Genomic DNA, 25535 nt, shown 5'->3' with positions numbered 1-25535 from the left:
TGGGAAAGTGTTTGGTAGCTAATGAACGAAGCGGCAGGCGTTGTGGTTGTGGTTCTCTCTCTCTCTCTCTCTCTCTCTCTCTCTCTCTCTCTCTCTCTCTCTCTCTCTCTCTCTCTCTCTCTCTCTCAAGTTGTGTTTTAGAAGTTCCTGTTTACTCATCTCTATTTGTTAAGAGTTTTTTCGTTTCTCTTTTCTTCGTCTCTGTGTTGTTTTCATCTTTCTTTTCGTTTTCTTTGTGTTGTTTCAATTTTGCCTTTCTCTTTCACTGCCTGGTGATGCTTCTGTTTTTCTTCTTCCGTTCCTTTCTTTCCGTTTTTCTCATTTTCCTCCTTTAGTCAGCATTCATTTCGTGTTCCATTGTTTTACATTTCTTCTATTTTCTCGTTCAGTGTTTTGTTGTTCTTTTATTTTTCTTTAAGTAACAGCGTTCATATCCCATTCAGATTATTTGTATTTTTTTGGGAATTTCATCTGTCTTCTGTATAAACACATTGCCTACTAATGATAACGTTATTTAAGTACATTTTCAGTTTGTATGTTCTTATTAAGATTTTAAACAAATCATCTTCCGATAAATAATTACTTATTTCTCAACTTTATCCAGTTCTAGTAAGAGTAACTACATAACTGAGTACATATGAGTGCAAGTCTAAGCTACAAGCCCTCTGGCATGCAAACAATGTTTAAAATCTGCAATGGCAGGAGGCGCAGTGACAGTGTAGTCCTCTAGAAAAATTTACTTGGTACTACAGCCGTAACGACAATATCATCTGGAAGTATGATTTGGGTACGACATCCATGTAAAATGAAGAATATAAAATGTTTGGGTTTGGGCAGCAAGATCTACTTTTGGTTACGAATGGCAGTTGGAATATAACAGGCAAGACACTTTAGAAGTTATAGCTTTAAAGATATAAGTTACGATTGCACACGAAGGATAAACGATGATGTGTACAGAATGTCATAATTGGGCTTGGATTGCAGCAAAGACCTTCCTCAGCTTCGTTTAACACCGGGAAAACTGCACGCATGACGCTCTTACATGCTACTTTTGGAGGTTCAAATATGTATATATGTTTGTATATGTTTGTGTGACAGACTAACAGTTAGTCTGCAGGTGTGAGGCTGCGGTCAATTCCACCCCTACCTCTTGACTTTTCATTTCCCTGGATGTTTTCGCTTCTTATACATTCACCCCACATTCCCTTAAAGACATTCCCTCCTCTTGACAACCTCTACCCATTAGCACCATGCCTACACACTGCTGGTTTCGATTCTGCTTCAACCATGGTAATTGTTGACAGTTTGACTACCACACCAACATGGCCCCTTTGACAACGTTTGGTTGTTGGTCCGCGAGGTTATTCCCGAGCTCCTCTCTCCCATACGCGGCTGCTATTAGCATACAAAGCACCCCTATTACCTGAAACTGAACACTGCAACACAGTCTCAGTCCACTGTGGCTCTCTCCACATCGAAAGAATCAGCAGTTTCCCCTTTCTCTTACACTTATCTTTCCTTACTTATGCCTCGCACTCTGTCTTCTTCACCATCTATTTCATGGTCGGTATTTTTTTTTTTGTATATATATATATATATATATATATATATATATATATATATAAATATATATATATATATATATATACACACACACACACACACACACACACACACACACACACACACACATAAGAAGCAGGAATGGTTTCCAAATTCATTGTAAGCTGCAGAATGTGTAGTTTAATGTCCGTGGCCGTTCTTCTCGTGAAACGCAATATTCCGTAGATTACAGTGTTCGGATTACACCAACCGGCGCTAGGCCCGGCTAACAAGGCGTGGCAGCCAGGCCTGCCACACACGAACATAATCTGTGCATAGCGCGTTATACTAAGAATGCGGGAACGCTGCAAGAAATTATGAATGGGTAATCTTTACTGGTGCTTAAAGAGATGCTGCTAAAAGAACACACAGAGACGGTAGCATGACTGGAGATCTAGACAGGATTTCCAGGAACCTTCCCATTACGTGCTAAATACCCCGTACAAGGAGGCAGCTGGAAGGGGGCGGTGCTAAGGAGATCCGGTCTCACTCTCTCTCTCTCTCTCTCTCTCTCTCTCTCTCTCTCTCTCTCTCTCTCTCTCTCTCTCTCTCTCTCTCTCTCTCTCTCTCTCTCTCTCTCAAACACACACACACACACACACACACACACACACCCGGGCCCTGCAGCAAGGCCCACCCTCGCCAAACAATTAACAATCACTGACACGCTCTCTTTCCGCAGTTTCTCCCTTTACAGGAATACACGGCTCTCTAAAAATCTAAATGTTCCTTTTACCGGAAAAAATACACACGTATATATTATAGGTATACTTTTTTACATATAGATGAACCTGATTGCAAAATGGTAACAAGTTCTTATTATTGCAATCAAGGGACGAATCATTGAAAAGTATTTATGGCGCTATATTAATTAATTATTAGTACGGCTTATTGACGCTCAAAAAAAATTCAGATGAGGGATGGCTGGACAACATAATGTATACAGGTTAATGATGATGAATAATTAATTTCTCGTATTAAATATATTGAGTGACGACAGTTGGATGTTCCATCAATAGCAAATAAGCATGACTACGCTCACTGAATAATTATGAGAATATGTATACGCACAGCAGCACATTCTCAATATACGTTCACGTGAACAACGCCTACAAAAGCAAGACGTAAAAACCAATAAAATAACGCGAAGAAACAAATAGGCAGGCCCACAACACAATGACAGCCAGGACAAAGGTGGAGGAGTGACGCAGGAATAGAAAATTAGGGTACTTGTCTCACCTACGGCTGAAATATTGCCTGCATAAAGGCCCTCCCTGCACACGCCTCCTCCTCCCCTTCCTCCAGTGTTCCCTTTGATATTCAGGAGTGATTCTAGCAGCGGTGGTAGTCGTGTTCGGGCGGGAATAAACAATCAGAGAGTGGCGGGGCGGAGTTGAGCGCCAGCCGTAACCCCTCTACGGCCACACTCCGGGGCGGGATGTTCCTCATTCGTGCCCTGCTACACCGGTGACTCTCCTCGGATACCTGCATCACCTTCAACCTATCTTCTCCCCACGCAACTCTCTCTCTCTCTCTCTCTCTCTCTCTCTCTCTCTCTCTCTCTCTATCTCTCAATCTATCTATATCTGTCTATCCTATCCTGACGTCTCACTTTTCACTATCCTTGGTCAACTTTCTACTCAAATTACTTTCGTAGTTCCACCTTCACTTCCTTCCGTCTTTCTTCCACTCACGACCCAGTATGTTCCTCTCTCTTTCTTCTTTGTACTTCTTCCTCACTTCTCTATTTTCTTGAAACTCGACCCTTCACATCCCTCACTCCCTGCTCCTTTTCCTACCCACTATTTCGTTTCTTGTTGCTCTATTTCTTCCTCCCTCAGTTTTCTCTTCCTTCCAGTTTTGACTCCCTTAACTTTCCTCCTCCATGCACTTCACCTGGCTTCTTTCTGTCCACCTAAACCCAACGCTCTCTTTCCTCGGCTGTCCTCCTTCACCTAAGCCTACCTATCACTACCCTCCAAACCTGATCCCCACTTTCTCCCATCCTTATTTCTGCTTCCTTCGCCTCATCTTTCTTTTCACCATCCATTTCTCTCTCTCATTCCTCCAACACTGTCCCCTTGTTTCCTTCTCTCTGTTGCTGCCTGATCCCTCTCTCCGCCCTTTTCTTTTCCGTACGAAACTGACCACTTCTCCCATTTACTTTCACCTTAACTTCTTCATCCACATCTTTCTCTCCTCCAAAAATGACCCTTCGCCTTCCGCTCTCTTTGTTCCATTTCCTGCCACCTCGCCTCTCTCTTCCCTTCATCCTTATCCCTCACTTTCCACCCTTCCTCCTTCTTTTCTTTCCCCTCCTCCACAACTTCCCGTTCACCATGACCTCCCAGTACATCTACACCTTTCTCTATCTTCCTTAAAAGCTTGACTTCTCACTTTCCTCCATCCTTGAAACCCATTACCAGCACATCACTTGGCCATTCCCTCCCTTTAGATTTCTTCGTCATTTTCGGAACTAACTCTTTCCCCTAATCTCCCGCGGTCTTGTCTCTACTCCTTCCTTGCTCGTTAAGTTTCTTCTTCACTTCCATGGTATTTTTTTTATTTTATTTCCCGTCTTACACGCACAGACACGCACGCATATATACTCGCACGCAAAAATAAATTTACCTTCGCTGTCCCCTGTCATCCACACCCCTCCATCGCACTCTTATTCATTCACTCTCTATTTTCTCCTGTCTTCTTTCCGGTATTCTCTTTTCTTCTATCTTTTCTTTCCTCCCTTTCCCTTCGGCTACTCTCGTTTACTCCCATTCACTTCTGTTCATGTCCTCCTCCTTCACCGTTACTCTTTTCAGGGTCGCTGTGAAATTGTTTTTGTAAGAGGCGCTCTAGTTACTTTTATTGCTTTATTTTCTTCATGCCATTTTATTTTTTTGGCCGGTGACAAACGTTTCTGGGGGAGGAAATAAATGGTCCAGTTATTGTCACTCCGGAGAGGAACAAAGCAAAAGAATAATTGTCTGGGTGTGTGTTCTGTGTGCGGATGCTTGCCTATGTTGCGTATGTATGTATGTATTTATGGATGTATGCATGTATGTATGTGTGTGTATGTAGGTATATATGTATGTATGTATGTATGTATGTATGTATGTATGTATATAAGTATGTATGTATGCATGTATGTATTCATGTATGATTCGATGCATTCATATCTGGATTAATGTGTTTTTTGTCAGGTTGTAGTTTTCTTCTGATGCGAGACTCTTTCCATGTATGAAGACACAAATAAAGATTCAATCAAAAATTTTCCCGATATGTAATTTAATTAAATCTCTAGATGTCAATCCTGTAATTATGTACATAACTTATCGAGGACAAAGTATTTTTCTTGAGCAACCCTTACGCGCGTACACACACACACACACACACACACACACACACACACACACACACACACACACACACACACACACACACAGGCACACAAACACACACACGGCAGAACAAAAGCGGAAAAAGACTGCAGAACAACTTGACACCGCACAACACACCCCAACACAATACATTACAAGGCCACAGCAGAAGAGAGGACAACAACGCACCGTAAACTTAGACGCAGCAGCAGTATTACACAGCACAAAGCCGCAGAAAACTACTCACTATTTCATTAACCGGCGACCTCCAATTTGGCTCCCTTAACATAACTCGGAAAGTGGAGTAACTTGCACTTAACTCCTTCGTTCCCCCGCCTACCTGCCTGCCGCCGAAAGGAAGGTGAGGTGTTCCGGGTTACTTAACCACGGAGGGAAAACTTACGCCGGACTAAATTTCTGGTCCAAGGTTAGAAGCTTCCTTTCCTGGCCGAGGTTTTGGCGTTGGTGGCTGGGGCGCAGGAAAGCAGAGGTAACGAGTGAGGCAAGAGAAGGAAGTTAGGTGGTTAGTGAAGAAAGGTGAGCGAGGAAAGTGGAAAGAAGGTGTGTGGAGAGCCAAGGAAAGGAAAGAAAGAGCGAAGCAAGAGAATATGAGAAAATCAGGCCGCCATTAGGGACAGGGAGAAGGGCAGTAAGAGAAAGCCCAACGCAGAGGAGTACAAATGTTATTCTTTTATATATATTTTACGTATAGACACATATTGCTGCAAGATTTAAACATTCGGAATAGGGAGTACAAAAATATGGGTGAAGGTATAAAGGCAAATAGCTGAAATTTCATCCCCAAACATAGCGTTCTCATCCGTCATAATGAATACAATGAAAAATATATAATTTTCTGCCGGAGAACTAATCAAAGTATTACATTTAAAAGCAAAAAAATTACAAAAAAATATAATTGCTTCAAATCACGACAAAATATAAAAGCCATAACTAAAATGCCACTAAAAATAAGTTCTGAGAGAGAAAATGGTGGTGTGTACCCGCCGCTAACCGCCAGCTACAGCCCCGCAGTATTTGCCATCACTTAACCATACCGATGCTCAATTCTACTCGAGAGTATTTTTTTTTATCATTTGACGCTAATCATTGACATTTTAGAATTTCTTTCCTAGTTTTATCTGACGGTAGGCACTACTCCGCTTGTGATTGCAGCTTGTCTTATATCCCTAATCTAATTTTCATTTTGTTTAAAACTCAATCGTCAGCTAGAAAAAGACGCTGCAGACTCCTGATGAAAGCCGCTGCCCGCCGATGTAGAACTCTCATCCATCTCGACTCATGGATTCAATCTAACGTGAAATTATATTTGACATTCAATTAATGACAGACGTTACTGAGTATCGGTAACACCTGCTCCTTTTCATTCTCTTCCAAGGCAAAAAAAAAAAAAATAATACGATTTTCTTCAACCTGTGTACTGAAAACAAAACAAAACAAAACAAACAAACAAAAAAAAAAAAAACGTGAAATTCTGAACCTTTATTCTTACTCTTGCTGTTCAGTCGAGATTATTATTCTGCTGCCTGCCTTGCTTTCCAGGTGCAGTGAACAGCTCAGCAGGACGATCACACACTTTTGACGTGTCTCTTGATGACCATGAGCTTACCAACCACTCATTCCCTGACCTCTGACTTTTAAATTCAGCGTCATATAATATTAAATAATTCTGAAAATAAATGGAAATAAAAAGAACAAGAGGGCGACTTTTTTAAAGCATGCTTACCGATGACTTTTAGTGTATAACCTCTGCCCCCGAGCCTATACGACCTTTAAGAATTCACCCAAAAGAAAGGCACAGAAAAAGGGAGAAAAGGAAAGGGAGGAAAGGAAAGGAGGCAGGAGCCCATAGCCAACTTCACCACCTCTTCCACTAGGTCTTGTGCATCATGAGAAAAGAATTTGCATCATATTACATATCTGACGGAAACTTTGCTCGTAAAGACTCAAAGTTTGGCGCGGGTGAATTATCGTCAACTTATTTCGAGAGGCAGGTGGCGGGCGGCAGGGAGTCAAGGTGGAGAGGCGTGAGGCAGGACAAAGGGCGAGGATCTCATCATTGCTTAGTGCCATTCGTCAAACGTCTCTGTGTTAGCTGTTGAAAGAAAGAGCGACGATTGGTGAGATAATTGGAGAGGCAGATGACTGGCGGCGGGAAGTCAAGGTGAAGAGGCGTGAGGCAGGGAGAGGGACGAGGGTCTCATCACCCCTTAGTGCCACCCATCAATGGTCCTCGAGACAACCTATGATCATTACTGTAGTAGATATGTTATTTCGAGAGTCAGAGTGCAGAGGAGTGACGGAGGGGGTAATTTCTATTAGGAGACATTCATTAAAAGTTCCTGTGAGCTAGCATAAAAAATGAATCTGGGAATGAAGGTGACTGGCGGCAAGGAGTGAAGGTGGAGAGGCGTGGTGAAGGGTGTGACTATCTCATTAGTGGTTAGCGCCATTTGCCAAAGAGCGCCATGCTAGTTAGCGAGGTTCTGGACATAGTGACTGGCCTCCTACGTGTGGTGCCCCGCAGGGCGCTGCATCTACAAACACAGACGCAGTAACATCACCTGACCCAGTACAAACATCACAAATAAATAAGGAGGACGAAAGCGACGTAGAACGTTAGAATACATCCAACTTTAAGAACAATTTGAAGAACACAGCACAGCGAGGCGACAATGGGAAGAACAAATCATTATCGAAACACACAGGAAGCCAAAAGGGGCGTCCCAGGACAGGAAGCTCTGCCGGCTTCCCGAAACCACCCACTTCACCCAACGACAACACCACGCCCAAGGCTATAAGGACGAGAATCATGTAAACGGAAGCCATGTAGAATAACACTACTCATGAATATTCACTCTTATGTACTATAACCATAGAGGATGTAACAATATCATAGGGTTAGGAGTGCACCCTCAGTGCAGGAGCCTTATGTGCCCAGTCAATAGTTATGACGTAGTAATGACGTATAGTGACGTAGGCAATCGCCAATATAAGGGGGTTCCCTCGGAGTACTCGGGGCAGAACTAGAAATAATTCTGACCGACACTCACGTGTCCCTCTAAATTCTAGACACAATATGTGTCGTGTGTTCATCTACGCTGTCGTGAGTAGAAAGTGAAGTGTTGTACCGTAAAGGAAAGCGCACTAGTGTCCATTGTGTATAGTGGTATTGTTTAGATTATAAGAGTATATATATTTAGTGTATGTGTAATAAGAAATAGTTAGAATAGCAACTGGTATTGAAGTAGGACGATACTTGTCCCTTAACAGGTAGTGTGCGAGGCCTGACGACCCCCTGGGTCTTATTGAAGTGTATTTTGTATTTTATATTATTCTTGTTATTCATAGTGTTAAGATAGGTTAAATTAAATATAAAAAAGCGACAACGTTTCATCACCCCAACTACGAGCTCCTTCAAATACTCTTGAAGTACCAGAACATTAAGTCAGTTGTCACAAGTACAAATCAGTCTTAAATCTCCTTGAGAGCCCGGTAGCGGGCCACAACATTGGTGTCAGGTGTGGGGTGGTGAAACTTGCAATCTGTATTGGTGAATGTCCATATCCGAAAGCGAGGGAGAAGACAGTTTTTCGTGGGATTACGGGAATCAGACTTTAGAGTTAAATATGCCAGACGAAACCACTCCCACCCCTTCCGATGCCGGGAAACCGATCACCCTTGCCCATGATGATCTGGTTGCACTACTTAGTCGCCACACCCTGAATGATTTTAGCAGAGTGCATGGGCTCTTACATTTTTGTGGAGGAGACGAGAGAAGTAGCAAAGCACCAAATCTCCTATGTCATAAAATAGCAAAGAAATGGATCGAATATCTCGACAGCCGGACACAGGCAAAGAGGGACACGTGAGTTCTGGCCCGAGTACTCCGAGGGAACCCCTTATATGGGCGATTGCCTACGTCACTAAACGTCATTACTACGTCATAACTATTGACTGGGCACATGCTCCTGCAATGAGGGTGCACTCCTAACCCTATGATATTGTTACATCCTCTATGGTTATAGTACATAAGAGTGAATATTCATGAGTAGTGTTATTCTACATGGCTTCCGTTTACATGATTCTCGTCCTTATAGCCTTGGGCGTGGTGTTGTCGTTGGGTGAAGTGGGTGGTTTCGGGAAGCCGGCAGAGCGCCGGCTGTATGGTGGCCTGGGACGCCTCTTTTGGCTTCCTGTGTGTTTCGATAATGATTTGTTCTTCCCATTGTCGCCTCGCTGTGCTGTGTTCTTCAAATTGTTCTTAAAGTTGGATGTATTCTAACGTTCTACGTCGCTTTCGTCTTCCTTATTTATTTGTGATGTTTGTACTGGGTCAGGTGATGTTACTGCGTCTGTGTTTGTAGATGCAGCGCCCTGCGGGGCACCACATACCTCCCCCTTCCTCATCCAGAGTTAAAATTATCCGATGTCGATGTAGCTAAAGAAGTAAAGGTAATGAACATCTGTTCAACCCAAGCATCCGGATCTAAACATTCTTCACAAGGCCGTTCCCAGCGTCCTTCGGGCCAGTCACATCACCCGATACCTCAAAGGGGTGGACGGCACCTCATACCCCCCCCCCCCGCTCATATGGGAACGCGTCCGCGCCGCCCACATGTTACTCTTGTGGATATATAGGACACGTGGCCCGTGACTGTCCCTATGGGTGGCAACAGAGGGGTGCCTACCACCCTCCAGCGGGCCCCCGGTACCCTCAGTACCAGCCGTCCGCGCCACCCCAGTACTCTCGAAACAGGCGCCTGCCTGTCTCGCCTTGCGCTGCCTGGCGCCCGGAGTACGCGGCCGGTCCCTCACCCCGCAACTCCTGGTCGAACCATGACCAGGAGAGGAAAAAAAAAAAAAAAAAAAAAAAAAAAACCCCGCCGACCCCCGAATAGTTGCGGCAGTCCACGGCCCGACCAATGCACTCACACTGAGACTGTGTGTAGGAACTGATGCACGAAGGGAGATGATCTACGCGATGCTAGACACAGGCGCAGGGGTATCCCTAATAGAGGAAGACTTATTCAATAAGGTAGGCGGGAAGATGATAGCTACAGAACCTCTGTCCATACAAGGGGTAGATCGGACTCAAATCCCTAATAAAGGGATAGCCGAAGTAGTAGTGAACTTTGGGCACGGAGAGATTGCAGAAAAAATTTGAAGTAATATCACAAGGTGTAGTGTTACCAACAGCAGTTTTGTTGGGCCTAGAATTTATGTGGAGGCAAAATGTGGTAGCTGCACCGCTGGCCACACCTGGGCAGTTTAGTGTAATGGTGGGAGCCCACCCGGTGGAAGTTCAATCCCTGGCTGCGGGCGATATGAGCCCGTACTTAGAAGATTGACTAACCGACCTTAAACCTACCTTAGACGAGATGGAGGAAGTACCAGTGAAAGCATACGCTATTAACGTGGCGTCCTTGCTACCGGGCACGGCAGGGTATGTCACTCTGGAGGCAGAGATTGGCAGAGCCCAGCAAGCCTTATTCCTCCCAAGGTCCAATGATATCCCTTCTTCATTTTTATTTCTCGGGTTAGTAACTTTAACTCCTAACGTCAAACAAACCAAAGGCAAATTCATCATCCCCTATGCTAACCCAACTGAAGAAACTATTGAGATGCCAACAGGTGAGGTGATGGGTCACATTTATTCTTGTCACACAGAATATTACCAATCATCAACTAATGAATGTGTAGCGGCTTTCACAAAAACAAAAACAACAGCTACAAAGCCGCCTGTCACCCAGTCAAGTAAGCAGCAGGAACTAGATAAGATGATAGACGAGCTATTTTCCCCTTCACTATGGGAAAACAGCTGTCTGAAGGGCCTCACCCGCAAGTATCCTGATGTGTTTGCTCTGAAACATGAGCCCCTCACTATTACTCCCTATTATGTTCACACTTTAAGGCTCAAAAATGACAAGCCTATATATAAAAAGCCCTACCCAATACCAGTAAAATACCACAAAGAGATAGAAACTCAACTCAAGGACCTTGAGGCCCAGGGCATTATACGCCCTAGTGCGTCGCCCTACAGTGCACCTCTAGTCCTTGTTGCCTAGAAAGATGGCGGGGTCAGACTTTGTCTCGACTTCTGCGCTTTGAACGATGAATTGATTGATGACAGACACCCCCTCCCTAACATTAACCTCATTTTACAACAGTTAGGGGAAAGTAAAGTGTTCACCTCGCTTGATTTGCGCCAGGGCTACCACCAAGTCCCATTGGCAGAGGAATCCAAACACTTGACAGCCTTCACGACACCTTATGGCCTCTATGAATTCACTACAGTCCCCTTTGGATTAAAAACAGCACCTGCAGCCTACCAAAGGATCATGAATCAAGTCCTCATAGGTCTGACAGGAAGAATTGTACATGTATATCTTGATGATTTGATAGTACAAGGGAAAGACATGGACCATCACCTATAGAGCCTTCATGCCGTCTTAGACAGGCTGCAGAAGGCCCATCTGTCCTTAAGATTAGATAAGTGTTCTTTTTTCAAAGAGCAAGTAGATTACCTGGGTCACATTGTTAGTGCTTCTGGCTTGAAGCCTCAGCCCTCAAAGGTACAAGCGGTGCAACAACTCACCCCTCCAAAAACAGTCAAAGAGCTTCAAGGTTTTCTGGGGTTGGTTAATTTGTATAGGAAATTCATTAAAGACTTTGCAAAGATAGCATTCCCCCTTAATAATTTACTAAAAGGGAGGAAAGTAACCAAGAATGATAAGACACTTCTGGAGTGGAATGAGGAGGCATTGCATGCATTTAGTACATTAAAGAACAGTCTAACGACTGACATTGTTTTAACTTTTCCGGATTTCCGGAAGCCATTCCACCTCACCACAGATGCGTCGGGTAAGGCAATAGGTGGTGTGTTGCAACAAAAGGATGAGAACGGTAGCCTACGACCAATTGCATACTTCAGCAGAACACTTAACGGAGCGGAGCGTAACTACTCCGCGGTAGAGAGGGAAGCCTTAGCAGTTATCTATGGACTCAGTACAAACCGGCCCCTTATCTTGGGTTATAGGATCCACATCCTGTCGGACCACAGACCTCTGACTTGGCTGTTAAAGAGCACTGTTCCAAGTAGCAGGATTGCACGTTGGCAGACATTGCTAGGGGAATTTGATTTTAGTATAGATTATCTCCCAGGCCCGAGTAATATGGTGGCAGATTTTTTATCAAGGATTAGAAATCAAGAGAGCGATGTGATAGAAGGCGAATTGGATGCTAGAATTATGTCTGTCACACAGGCGAGTGGACATGACGAGTCTGTCACCTCCCCGGAGGGACATGACAAGCGGGATAAGTTTCTCCATTGGAGTCTTGACGCACTCATGGAGCACCAGGATCGCGATCCTGAACTGAGAGAGATTAAGCATGCTTTAGAAAGAAACGCCGGCAGTAACATAAATGGTAGTGTGATATTTGATGTTGTTTATGATGAAGAGAAAGATGACGAGAGAGATGAGAAAAAGGTTGCTGAGAGGAGCAATGTAAAGTTAAATGCAGCTAAGAGACACTTCAAAAAACTGCCTCTTAGTGAAGTGTGTGTAGAGAACGGCATTCTCTACCGCGATGTTTGCGACGAATACAACAAACAGAAAAGACTGGTTATTGTCCCACCAAGCTTCATTCCTAACGCGCTGGCTTTGGCACATTCCGTGCTACCTGCAGGGCACGGAGGTACCAAGGTTACGTTGGCACGTTGTCGCAAGTTTGCGTACTGGCCGGGAATGAAGGCGGACGTGGAGCAATACGTCAGATCTTGCCCTGTCTGTTGTCGGTTTAAGAAGAGGGGATCCCCGCCTGCTCCGATTATGAGATATCCTGAGGTCGGCCAACCGTTTGGCAGAGTCCATATGGACATTGTCGGACCTTTGTCGGTTTCCGACAAAGGCTATAAGTATGTACTGACAGTGATTGACGTCCTGTCACGCTTCTTGGTAGCAACCCCCCTTCGTACGAAGACAGCCAAGGAAGTGGCAGCTGCGTTCTACGAGAACGTAGTCTGTGTACACAGCATCTCGCCTATTCTAGTCACTGATCAGGGAAAGGAGTTCGCTAACACTCTCCTGCGAGAGTTGACTCATTTGCTACAGACTCCTTATCACCCGTCTGCGAACGGGGTGATTGAGAGGCCTAACGGCACTTTAATGAATATTCTGAGAACCTTATGTGAGGACAACAGAGAGATTTGGGACCAAATGCTTCCAGTTGCAACACACGCCTACAACACTGCCTATCATCGTGTTTTACGGGATTCCCCATTCTTCCTGCTCTTCTCCCGTGACCCTAATGTTCCTTTCGAAATGCTAGAGAATAGGCGACAACCGTGTTATGATGTAGATAGTTACAAGTCATTCACTGCTAGTGTCGCCCAAAGGACTTATAAATTATGCCAGAGGAATATTGATATCGGTTGGCAAGAGTCTGAAAGGATGTTTAGGAAGTCAAAATACAAACAGATTGAGATTGGAGATAGGGTGTATGTCAGGAACATTCCATCCAAGGGTGAGCCTAGGAAACTTCAGCCTTTGTTTAATGGCCCCTTCCGGGTCATCGGCAAGGTTAGTCCTGTGGTCTTGCGGCTACGCCATATCAGAGGGAGTAAGATCAGGACGGTTCACACCAACAATGTTCAGGTCGTTCACGAGGACTCTCTTGGACTCCATGACTCCCCTAACGTCAGGCGTGCCTACCCTGTCCCTGACCAACAAATACAAGGACCGGTGGATGATTCATTATCAATGGTTTATCCCCCTGAGGAGTCGGTTCCCTTGTCGTTTGCTGCTCCTTCCGAGCCCTCCCCACCGACTCCTGCTCCCTCATCACCTCAAGTTCTCCAGACTCCTTCCGAGCCTCAGACAAATCGTCCATTGCCCTCCAACACGGTACCTCCCTCTCTCCCCAACGTCATGGAGCGCCCTCTTGAGTATCGTCAACGACCGGCGAACTGATACCCCCTATCATTTCAGATCCTGGGTGTTGCCCTCCCGGGAGCAACCTATACGTCCTGGCCTTGTCTTCTCCCCCGTCTTTAAGATGTTGTTGACAGGGCGTTACTACGTCGTCCCTGTCGTCATCCAGACAGACGAAATACAACGTCCTCTCATCAACGTGGCGAATCTGGCCGCGGAAGTGTCGTGGTCAATTGAGCATATGAATCAGTCGTTTCCCACTGTGGGTTTGCTCAGGCGCACTCTAGACTCCTTTCACTTTGAATTTAATAAGCTTTTTAAAGACCTTAATAACTTCTTAGCGGCCATGAGTGGTAGAGATGGGAGCCCATTTAAGACTCGCCAGAGGCGAGGGGCCGTAGACTTTGTTGGCTCGGTAGAGAGCCTCCTTTTTGGCACGGCCACTCAGGCCCAGATTGATGTCATACATGAGAAACTCTCCCATCTCCACACTCTCTCCTCGGAGGAAAGACGCCAACTCAACCTTCATACAGAAGTCCTCAACGCTACTGTTCGTGACCTCCGTCACCTTCACTCTGCTATATCCCGTCTAGAGTCCGCCTCGGCTTTGGCCTCGGCTATTATTAGGCAATTTTCTTTACGTACTTTGCAAATTGAGGGAGAAATGCGTATCTTAGAGACCATTCTCCTGATTCAATTGGCGCTTAGCGACCTGAATCATGATACATTAAACCTCAAACTAGGCCTTCAACAGATGTCCCAAACACAAGTCTCCCCTCTTATTATTCCTAATGATGTATTGCTTCGTGTACTCAGGAATGCCTCCCTCCATTATCCAGGCTTGTTATTCCCTGCGGCTCATGAATATTTAGCCTTGTACCGTGATGTCTCTAGGGTTATTTCTAAAGGTGCGCTTTCCTTAGGTACCCTTCACTTCTACTTACAGATCCCCATGAAAGGGGATCCCTCCGATGTGTTCGATGTGTTTAAAATGGACGCGTTGCCTTTTCATCTCGATGACACGCCATATTTTCTGCACACCGACACACTCTCTACCTACCTCGCGGTTTCTGAGGACCGCACCCACTATATGCTTTTGGACTCCTTAGATCGCTGTACTAAACACCGTCTTCTTTATATCTGCCCTCCTGTCGCCCCTGTGTATTCTATATCTGTCCGGCGCTGCGAGATTGCCCTTTTCCTCGCGCGCCCGGATGCCCTATCGCTGTGTTCTAAGTCTCTTCTCAGGACCTTCCCCCCGGTCTTCCTCCCGTCCCCGGCGGGCTGGGTCTTCTCCACGGACGTTCCCCAGGTCGTCACCATGGTCTGCCCGGACAGTCATGTCACCAAGTACCGGCAGACACTGAATGGCACGGGGCTTCTTACCGTCGGTATGGGTTGTAGTGCCAACTCCGACGCGTTCAGCCTCCCTGCCTCTGCCACTCTGGATGGTGCCGAGCCGCTGACGATTCACCGGGCCCCTTTCCACGTCGGGCGGGGCGTAGTTGAGTCCTTGCTGGCGGTTCATCCCTCCCTGGGCCGTCCCTCTCCACCTGCACCGCCCGTGGCCTCTACGGGCCCCCCGCTGGATCTTTCCCCGACGCTCCGCCTGCTGGAGGAGTCAGTCCCGGGATCTCCCGCCGGTGCTGCCGCCTATCCTTGGTGGGGCTGGCTGCTCTTTGGGTTCTCCGCCGCTGGCCTCCTCCTCTTCGCCTGCGGCCTGGCTTGGCTCTTCCTTCTGCGGCCCCGTCTCCTACGTACCTCCCGTCCCGTCACGCCGTCCCCGTCTTGGTCTGAGATGGTCGTCCGGCCTGCCGCGCGCTTCCTGCCCCGAGGAAGTGGCGTTCTCTGAGGGTACCGGGGGCCCGCTGGAGGGTGGTAGGCACCCCTCTGTTGCCACCCATAGGGACAGTCACGGGCCACGTGTCCTATATATCCACAAGAGTAACATGTGGGCGGTGCGGACGCGTTCCCATATGAGCGGGGGGGGGGGGGGGGGGTATGGCGTGCCATCCACCCCTTTGAGGTATCGGGTGACGTGACTGGCCCGAAGGACGCTGGGAACGGCCTTGTGAAGAATGTTTAGATCCGGATGCTTGGGTTGAACAGATGTCCATTACCTTTACTTCTTTAGCTACATCGACATCGGATAATTTTAACTCTGGATGAGGAAGGGGGAGGTATGTGGTGCCCCGCAGGGCGCTGCATCTACAAACACAGACGCAGTAACATCACCTGACCCAGTACAAACATCACAAATAAATAAGGAGGACGAAAGCGACGTAGAACGTTAGAATACATCCAACTTTAAGAACAATTTGAAGAACACAGCACAGCGAGGCGACAGTGGGAAGAACAAATCATTATCGAAACACACAGGAAGCCAAAAGAGGCGTCCCAGGCCACCATACAGCCGGCGCTCTGCCGGCTTCCCGAAACCACCCACTTCACCCAACGACAACACCACGCCCAAGGCTATAAGGACGAGAATCATGTAAACGGAAGCCATGTAGAATAACACTACTCATGAATATTCACTCTTATGTACTATAACCATAGAGGATGTAACAATATCATAGGGTTAGGAGTGCACCCTCAGTGCAGGAGCCTTATGTGCCCAGTCAATAGTTATGACGTAGTAATGACGTATAGTGACGTAGGCAATCGCCCATATAAGGGGGTTCCCTCGGAGTACTCGGGGCAGAACTAGAAATAATTCTGACCGACACTCACGTGTCCCTCTAAATTTTAGACACAATATGTGTCGTGTGTTCATCTACGCTGTCGTGAGTAGAAAGTGAAGTGTTGTACCGTAAAGGAAAGCGCACAGTGTCCATTGTGTATAGTGGTATTGTTTAGATTATAAGAGTATATATATTTAGTGTATGTGTAATAAGAAATAGTTAGAATAGCAACTGGTATTGAAGTAGGACGATACTTGTCCCTTAACAGGCAGTGTGCGAGGCCTGACGACCCCCTGGGTCTTATTGAAGTGTATTTTGTATTTTATATTATTCTTGTTATTCATAGTGTTAAGATAGGTTAAATTAAATATAAAAAAGCGACAACGTTTCATCACCCCAACTACGAGCTCCTTCAAATACTCTTGAAGTACCAGAACATTAAGTCAGTTGTCGCAAGTACAAATCAGTCTTAAATCTCCTTGAGAGCCCGGTAGCGGGCCACAACAGACGTTTTTCTTCTTATATTTCGTACCGCTCAATACCTTGTTTCTTATAGTTTCGTTTTTTTAAAAAATCTGTTATAGTTACTGGTGAAGGGTGCAAGACAACTGACATTCTGTGTTATTTATGAATATGAGTACAAGATTACAAACCTGCCATTTAGAGGAGCATGACTATATGGTCGGTATTACAAGACACTTTCGCTTCTCTCATCAACTATTTCTAAAGGTCAAAGAGGGGGTCAGTCGGGTTCTAATGAGTGTTTCTTCAGGTTCACGGTACAGCGGAAGGGTCAAACTACCACCAGGGCCATATAACTACTCTTGGAAATGCCCACAACTCCTACGAAAGCCTTGTCTTGGGCGACGAAATGTCTTATAATACGATCTTATATGACCATCTTCACCAACAATAATATCACCATCACTCAAGTACCATAACTGAAAAAAAAAAAAAAATCAAGTTAATCAATTGTAAAAGAAAAAAAAAGTGAATAAATAATAAAATGAAGGAATAACTAAACGTCTGTGAGTTTTTACTTGAACACCTGGAAAAGGTAAATCAACAGTGAGTGGGAAAAAATAATGATGTACTGCCCAATTATATATCAAATTACTGCAAGAGTTTTCAGATACACCAAGACATGTGAGACTTCCACCAGATATAGAGGAGAGGAAGAAGAAAAAAAAAGCTAAGAAAAAAATACTGGTGAGTGCCTAGAGACTAATGTCCTTTATGCATTGACTGACAGAGAATAACAACAAGATGAAGGAAAATAATAGTTTCTTACGTCAACTGAACTGGACGTTATTCCTATTCTGGAGACAAGCTTCCTCAAGAGTCTTCCGGAGAGGCTTGTTTGTGTCCGCCTGTGTGTTTACGCATGCATGTTTGTGTCTGTGTCTGCGTTTGTGTGTTTGTTCCTCTTTAGGCAGCGATGGGAGCACGACACGCTAGGCAAAGATAAGGCAAACGTTCCTGGTTGGAGTCTCTCTCTCTCTCTCTCTCTCTCTCTCTCTCTCTCTCTCTCTCTCTCTCTCTCTCTCTCTCTCTCTCTCTCTCTCTCTCTCTCTATGTTTCACACACACACACACACACACACACACACACACACACACACACACACCACTCGCCCACAGAAACACAAAGAGACAGAGAAAAGGTACTGATTGGAAAATGGAAGACGAATAAAAAAAAACGAAGTGTGTGTGTGCGTGTGTGTGAAACAGAGAGAGAGAGAGAGAGAGAGAGAGAGAGAGAGAGAGAGAGAGAGAGAGAGAGAGAGAGAGAGAGAGAGAGAGAGAGAGAGAGAGAGAGAGAGAGAGAGAGAGAGTTGGAAATCTTCAGCCTTTCATATACTTTTCTCTCGCGCGTCTGTAAACACGGAGGCATTAGGGTTGAGTTTCTGAAGGGCTATTACCGAACGTCCGAACCAGCCGTCGTGTGCATAGAAGACTACGACACCACCAAAACACACACACACACATATCCCCTTCCTCCTCCACCCCCACACACAAACACATGGGTAAATGGACTAAGCTGATAATTGCATCTTTTTTTAGCTGATATGTTTTTCTTTCTGCTGACAGGACAGGTTACTGTTCCCTCACGAGCAAAGATGCTGATATGAAAATATGTGTGTAAGTGTGTGTGCGCCAGCGTTATACAAAACACTTGCTTAGTTTAATAGCTGCATGTAATTCGTAAGGTATGTAATTAATCGAATTGGTAGTAACCTCATATAATTCAAGGGACAGCATAAAAAGGTGGGAAGTTTTGGTGCAAATGTGACCCGAAAATATAAATTAATACAAACGCCAAATAATAATAAAAAAAAAACGAGTTATTGAATTACTAAAAGCTGTGGCAGTTTTCTAGAAGTTATATGGGGATTTAAGAAAAGAATAAAATATACAGTTTAAGTAAATATATAATTGTGAGGAAAACATGAACCAAAACAGAGAATGGAAGATGAATTATCCAGTTCTCGGTAACTGACGGGATAATTCATTGCGTGAGAGCCACAAACGAACTAGTGAACAGAATACAATATTGAAGTGGGAATGTAATAAGTCCACACAAGGGGAAATAAATAGGAAGAGATCAGTGGTTGAGCGGCGAAGAAACGTAAACAAGAGTTCAAAATAAAGAAATGGTTGCGAGGCCAAGAAAAGTAGAATTAGAACAAGGTGAGGCAAAGTGCGGGGAAAGAAAATGTACTTTCTTTAGGAGCAGAGGCAATAACGTCCGTTTGTTCCCATCCATTTCTTTCACCCGCCGGCCAATTCCTCTTTGGATACACAAAAATACGGAGCAAAAAGCGCAAAGGGAGGGAAAATCAAGCCCAGGAGAGGTGGGAAACTACGTGAAGGTCAAGTAGTGTGCGGTGAGGTGGGAATGTCGCCTTTAACGTCCCTGAATAAGGGCTGCGAAGGGGAGAGTAGGGTGCCAATGGGCTGATGGGAAAAGGAGGCGTGGGCAGAGGAGGAGGAGAAGGAGGAGTAGGATGAAACATGGAAACATGGACGAGGAGGAGGAGGACGAGGAGGAGAAGGAGGAGGAGGAGGAGGAGGAGGAGGAGCAAGAACAGAAACAGGGAGAGGAATAAAGAGGAGAAAAAAGATGAAAAAGAAACAAAAAAGCCCGTAAGATTTGCCGATTAATATAGGTCTCGTTAATTCTGTTGGTCATATCTGTCCGTCCGTTTACTTGTCGACCAATCCGCCCGCAGATTTTCCCATCATTGTATAAATCCAGCCTTTGTAGTCGGACATCATTTGCGTCACCGTGGTTAGCAGAATAAAGAAACGCAGGATGAAAATAAATTCTGGAGTGGAAATTATCGTTAGTGTATGCATCCATGCATGTGTGTGCTTATGCATCAAAGGAGGCTGCTCAAGGGCGCGACAAAAGCACACAAAATAGCTCGTGTGTATTGTATGCATATATGTATATATAAAAATGTATTTATGAAGGTATGCATGTTTGTATGAATATGTGTGTATGTGTGTATGTATGTATGTATGTCTAAGTATGATGTCTGTCTGTATTTTTTCTATATTTTCGTACCGCCTAAGCTTTCTTGGAAGGGCCTAGTGGTCAGTCACAGCCCTTTATGGCGCAGGCAAGTGTTTGTAGTGGTGCCATTGTATGTGTCTCTTGCTGCCCCCCGGTGTAACTGTAATCCTCTTTTAGAGAAAATCTATAATCTGGGTTGCTAGAAGGTCTTCCGAACAGCATGTGGGTAGTTATAGGCCACTCGGCGATGACTGAAAAATTGCCATATTGTTTGCAGCGGCGGGGGAGACGCGAACCTGCACCCTCCTGGACGCCGCGCCCGCACGCTGACCACTCACCCTCCGCCTCCCCTTGAGTGTATGTATTTATGAATGTATGCATGTACGTATGTATGAATAAATGTAAGCCTATTTGTGTGTGTGTGTGTGTGTGTGTGTGTGTGTGTGTGTGTGTGTGTGTGTGTGTGTGTGTGTATATATATATATATATATATATATATATATATATATATATATATATATATATATATATATATATATATATATATATATATATATATTGAGTGGAGGAAAAGAAGGAAGGAAGAAGGGAGGAAAGGAAGGATGGATATCGCAGGAAAATGTGTGGTGTTAGCAGCGACAAATAAGTAGTGCCGCGGCGGCATTGGAGGCGTGACGGCTCGGGGCCAATTGTGAGGGTGTCTGCCTACCTCTCCCGCACACCTGTGAGGAGAGGCGGAAATTGATAAGGAAGAAACCTCTCCTCTCTTCCTCGCCTCCCTAGAGACCCTCCATTCCTGGCGCTCAATCTATATTTCTCATATTTATTCTTTTCCTCTCCTCCCCCTGCTCCCTTTCCCTCCATTTCCTCTCCTCCCACCTCTCTTTTTGGGCCTCTATTTCCTATCTCCTCTTCCCCTGTTGGTCTCTCTCTCTCTCTCTCTCTCTCTCTCTCTCTCTCTCTCTCTCTCTCTCTCTCTCTCTCCAAACTCCTAGCCTTCCTACATTACTCTGTTGGCTCATTCTCACTTTTTTCATTCTTCTCCCTCCCTCCCTCAAATACCCCTTATCCTTCCTATCCCTCCAACTGGTCAGTCTACCTATGCCCCTCATCTTTCATTGCAACAATCTCCATCACTTCGCCGCACGAGAGCCTAACTACTTCACTCTCCTTTCCTCTCTCTCCTATCTATTGGTTATTCTTACCCCGCAGACTCTTTTCAGGCCCTACTGGGCAAAGGTTCTCCGAAACTGATTACAGAGTTTCATCTTTGGCAACGAGTTGGGCGGCTCAGCTAGATCAGTAGCTCGACGCTGGGATCAGAATGGTAACACCTACACCCATGCTTGCACACACACACACACACACACACACACACACACACACACACACACATACATACACACAAATGATGTTCGTCGGACGACAGGAAGGTCCTCGTCATGTGTGTGTGTGTGTGTGTGTGTGTGTGTGTGTGTGAGTGGATAGGGTAGAGCCATAACGATTCTCTCTCTCTCTCTCTCCTGCCCCTCCCCACCCCCGCCCCTGAACTAGCTGGCGTTAGGGGGGACGCAGTGCTCTCCAGGTTCGCCGGCTCGCTCGCTCCCTGATGCAAGGTTAACTCTGGCTAAAACGTTCCGCCACGGACGTTATGCAGCTTTTGGGACCTATCCTGTAGACAGACGAGGACGGTATACACGAGAAAAATAGGGAGGGAGTAGCGAACTAGTAGCCTCACTTATCACACTTATTCGCTAACACAGTATTAAACCTTGTCAGTCTTAGTCTTTCTTTGGATGAGACCTACGAGAAAGTATGCTTTAAACAAGAACAATATAGATGCATTATCGAAATAAACTCATAGGCAATCGTTTATCCGCTCAATATTGTTTCTTACTCATCTGCTATTTCGTGTTCCTTTTCTGCAGTCGCCATCTTTTGTTCGTCTGCTTCCTCCTTCATCAAAGTGTACTTCATCCTGACTTCTGAAGCCATTGGTGTTTAATGACTTCGAAATTGAGACAAAAATGTAAAGGTGTTGACGTAGAGGTATTTACCGCAGTACACAATTCTTTTCCTGCACCCATGCGGCAAGTTCATGTTCACTGCTGCCATTAATTTTCTTCCTTTCTTCCTACCATTACTCTCTAACACCTTCCATATTGTGCAATAGGTATCTTCACGTCCCTTTTGAATAATAACCCTCTCTTTCCCTTTTTCCCTCCTCTCTTTCCTTTTCACCCTACTATCACCCTGCCAGTTTCAACACTCTTCTTTCCTACCAGTGTTAGGTATCCATATTGCTCATAAGCGTCTGCAAGTTCCCGTTCAGGGCTATCGCCTCTTTTCCTCCGTTCCTCCCGCTTCCCCTGGCTGATTCAAGCATCACTAAAGCTAAACTTGAGAATTCTTGGGCATTTCCTTTTGTTTTCTTGATAGAAGCTCGTTGTTTTTAATAGTTTACTCCGTCTCTATATACAGAAAGAATAAGAATCACCCCCCCCCCCCTTTCCATAACATCCCGGGTTCCCATGTCGTGGGCCTAGTCGTTCAACACCTTCCTCCCCTTCACCTGTTACTCCCACCGAATGATTAATCTCAGGAATACAAAATTTTGAGAGAGATAAAATTTCTTTAAGCAGGATATTCATGGTCCGCATATTTCAACACATTTTATGCTCCGAAGTTCCTAAGTGCTTCCTGCCTTTACATACGTCGCTGTTGGTTTCTGCTTATTGAAAATTCTTGTAAAATATTCCTGTTTGGGCAATGATATAAGAATATTGTTTGTGAATATGTTAAGGAAAAGATTCTCATAATCTGAACGTGCAATTTCAGAAACAAAACGAACTACTAAAACCAAACACATTTCGAGCAGGAATAAAACTAAAGTATATATCGACATGACTGGGATAATCACATTGACGTGATCTTCTTGATGTGAATAAATCCCACATATTTTACATTAAACATATACTATATATCACACTCATACTCCAAATCTTTTTTTTTCTCGCAGATGCTGAGGGCTGCATATTTATTCATATTTAATTTTTAATTTCTCACCGCTGCATAAAATTGTCCGTCATTTCGACACTGTCCCTCAGAGCCTTAAGACCTAGCAGCCCACAGCCTTAGCGAGAAGAAAATGAAAAGATTTTTATTATCTTCAGTGACTTAAAAATATCCAGATTGGCTTAGAAAAGTATCGTATTTAAAGCAAGAAAGTAATATTTTTATACCCTGAGGTCTTAAGAAGAGTTTTCTTGTCACTACCATATGTTTCTGACCTGCAAACTATTAAACCAGCACGTCACAAACTTGATGTTGATAAAAGCTTCCACTACTGAAATTTTGTTAAAAATATAAATTCTCCGAGTGGGTGTGTGCAACATTCACTGTAAATATTGTGAATTAGTTTACATTGGTGAAACAGGAAAAGATCTTGACAATCAGAATTGGTAACGTAAATAATTACTTATTTTTTAATATAAACGAGGAAAAAACAAAGCATAGGATCTGGAAGAATTTATTTAGAAAAGAGCTGTAAGGTCAGCTATCTGATAAACTACACGTGCATATTCCAGAGCTCACCTGCTTGTGATAGCAAGGGTATTGTGCTCTACGGTGATGTTACTGCACGTGCTGACGCCTACTGAAGTTAGGGCGTGAAAACATATTTAGCGGGTAGCGTTAACGTCCTTCACACTTGGCTCCGCGCGCTGAAAGGAACACCAATTAATTCTGATGGGAAATTAATTCGCGTGTAATATTAGAGCGAATTCCAGCGACAGCCGTCCATAGGTGTGAATTGGCAGGTAGCCCCCCATCCCCCCCATCCCCCACTCCACTCGTTTTTATTGGCAGTGGCTCGCACCAGCCCAGGCGAGACTGTTAACTCGGCCCATGAGTCCTCAAGCCTTCGCTCTGTAAATTTGTTTCCATCCATGGAAAAAAAGAAAAAAAAAACACTTGACTGAATCTAACTTTAACGGGACCTCTGTAAATAATTCCCTGCGTACCATAGTGCAAATAAAAAAAAATATTAAACTGTAAAAGATGTCTTAAAAACAAAACATATAATTAGAAAGGCATTGTTCTCACCGAAAGGTAAAAATCTCTCGCCCGTTTTCGCATGCACCTAACTTGAATTGGAACCCAGTAAAGAATTTCATGCATACGATGCTGCAAAACCACAAGGGTTGTACTGAAAATATCCTGAAAAATTAGACAGCTTTAAAAGTAAAAGGACATTATTTCCACTCACAAGTAGTGGAATTAACTTTAAAAGGACGCCAGTAAAGAAATTCATATACACAATAACGAAAAAAAATACAAGCTTATAAACATCCTTTCAAATAAAATAAAAATCATTAAGAGGAAAGCCATTCCTCAAGTTCTGAGGCGTATATATGCCACGGTGAAGGATTACACACACACTGTTAACCAAATCATCATGTGGAAATGATTAGATTATCTGCCAACGGAAGAAAATGTAATAAAACTCAAATATTCCACAAATTCCATGGCTCCGGGCGCGTCAGCATCGCAACTTCGTACCATAAACTTCCGGAGAGGGACAGCTGTAGGGAAAGCGGAGAGAGGGACAGAGAGAGAAGTTCTGACAGAGAGATATTCCGTCATGCATGGCCGACAACATTACTGGGGGACAGTAGGAGACGAATGAGAGGGAGAAACAGAGGGAGAGAGCGAGGAAGAGAGAGAAGGGGGGAATGAGCCAGCGACACAGTAACATGGACGTAACAGAAGAAAACAGGAGATGAAATACGTAATAATAAGGGGATGGAGAGGAAATGGAAGTAGAGAAGACACAACAGCCAAGTGAAAGGCGGTGTTAATCTAAAATGTTGTTGGGAAACGGAGGAAAGGTAAACAGACAAAAGAATCCGAGTCAGAGAAAAGGAAATATGGAAAAGTGATATTTTGAGATTCATTTTGCTTCCAGATCGACGGGGTCAGAGGGGGTGAGGCGTATGTATTGGTTCCCGCTCTCACAAGGGAAGGAGAGGAAGGAGGGGAGACGAGGAAGGATTGAGCCTGAGGCGGCGTGAGCGTCAATTAATCAACAGTAACATGATGCAACACGAAGCCTTCATCCCAAACTTTCATCGACAGCATTGCAGCGCGTGAAGGCAGACGACGGAGGCCGATGGGACTGGTATGAGAGAGGCGCTCGTGTGTGTGTGTGTGTGTGTGTGTGTGTGTGTGTGCGCTAGATTCTTTTTTACGGCAAAGGAAACAGTTAAGGGCAAAAAAAAATAATGAAAAAAAGCCCGCAAGTCACTGCTTCCATAAAAAAAAGTTAAGAGATGTGGCCAAAACAGAGGTTAGTTTCGGGAGATGATGATGATGGTAGATGATGATGGTAGATGATGGAATGA

The 25535-nt window shown here is 44.7% G+C and overlaps 1 protein-coding gene across 1 annotated transcript; it reads left to right on the top strand.

The window, feature by feature from the left end:
• The first annotated feature begins 9682 nt into the window (after positions 1-9682).
• LOC126984264 (uncharacterized) lies at positions 9683-17533 on the top strand. Its single transcript, XM_050837884.1, has 2 exons — positions 9683-16716; positions 17387-17533. The coding sequence occupies exon 1, from the start codon at positions 13500-13502 to the stop codon at positions 15780-15782; it is 2283 nt and encodes a 760-aa protein (XP_050693841.1). The 5' UTR covers positions 9683-13499; the 3' UTR covers positions 15783-16716; positions 17387-17533.
• The last annotated feature ends 8002 nt before the right edge of the window (positions 17534-25535 follow it).

The sequence above is a fragment of the Eriocheir sinensis genome, chromosome 56 (genome assembly GCF_024679095.1).
Source record: "Eriocheir sinensis breed Jianghai 21 chromosome 56, ASM2467909v1, whole genome shotgun sequence".
In the NCBI taxonomy this organism is placed as follows: domain Eukaryota; kingdom Metazoa; phylum Arthropoda; class Malacostraca; order Decapoda; family Varunidae; genus Eriocheir; species Eriocheir sinensis.
This window is presented reverse-complemented; position numbering and strand designations above follow the sequence as displayed.

Coding starts and splice junctions, on each gene's coding strand:
- LOC126984264 (XM_050837884.1), top strand. CDS start 13,500: ATGTCAGGAACATTCCATCCAAGGGTGAGCCTAGGAAACTTCAGCCTT.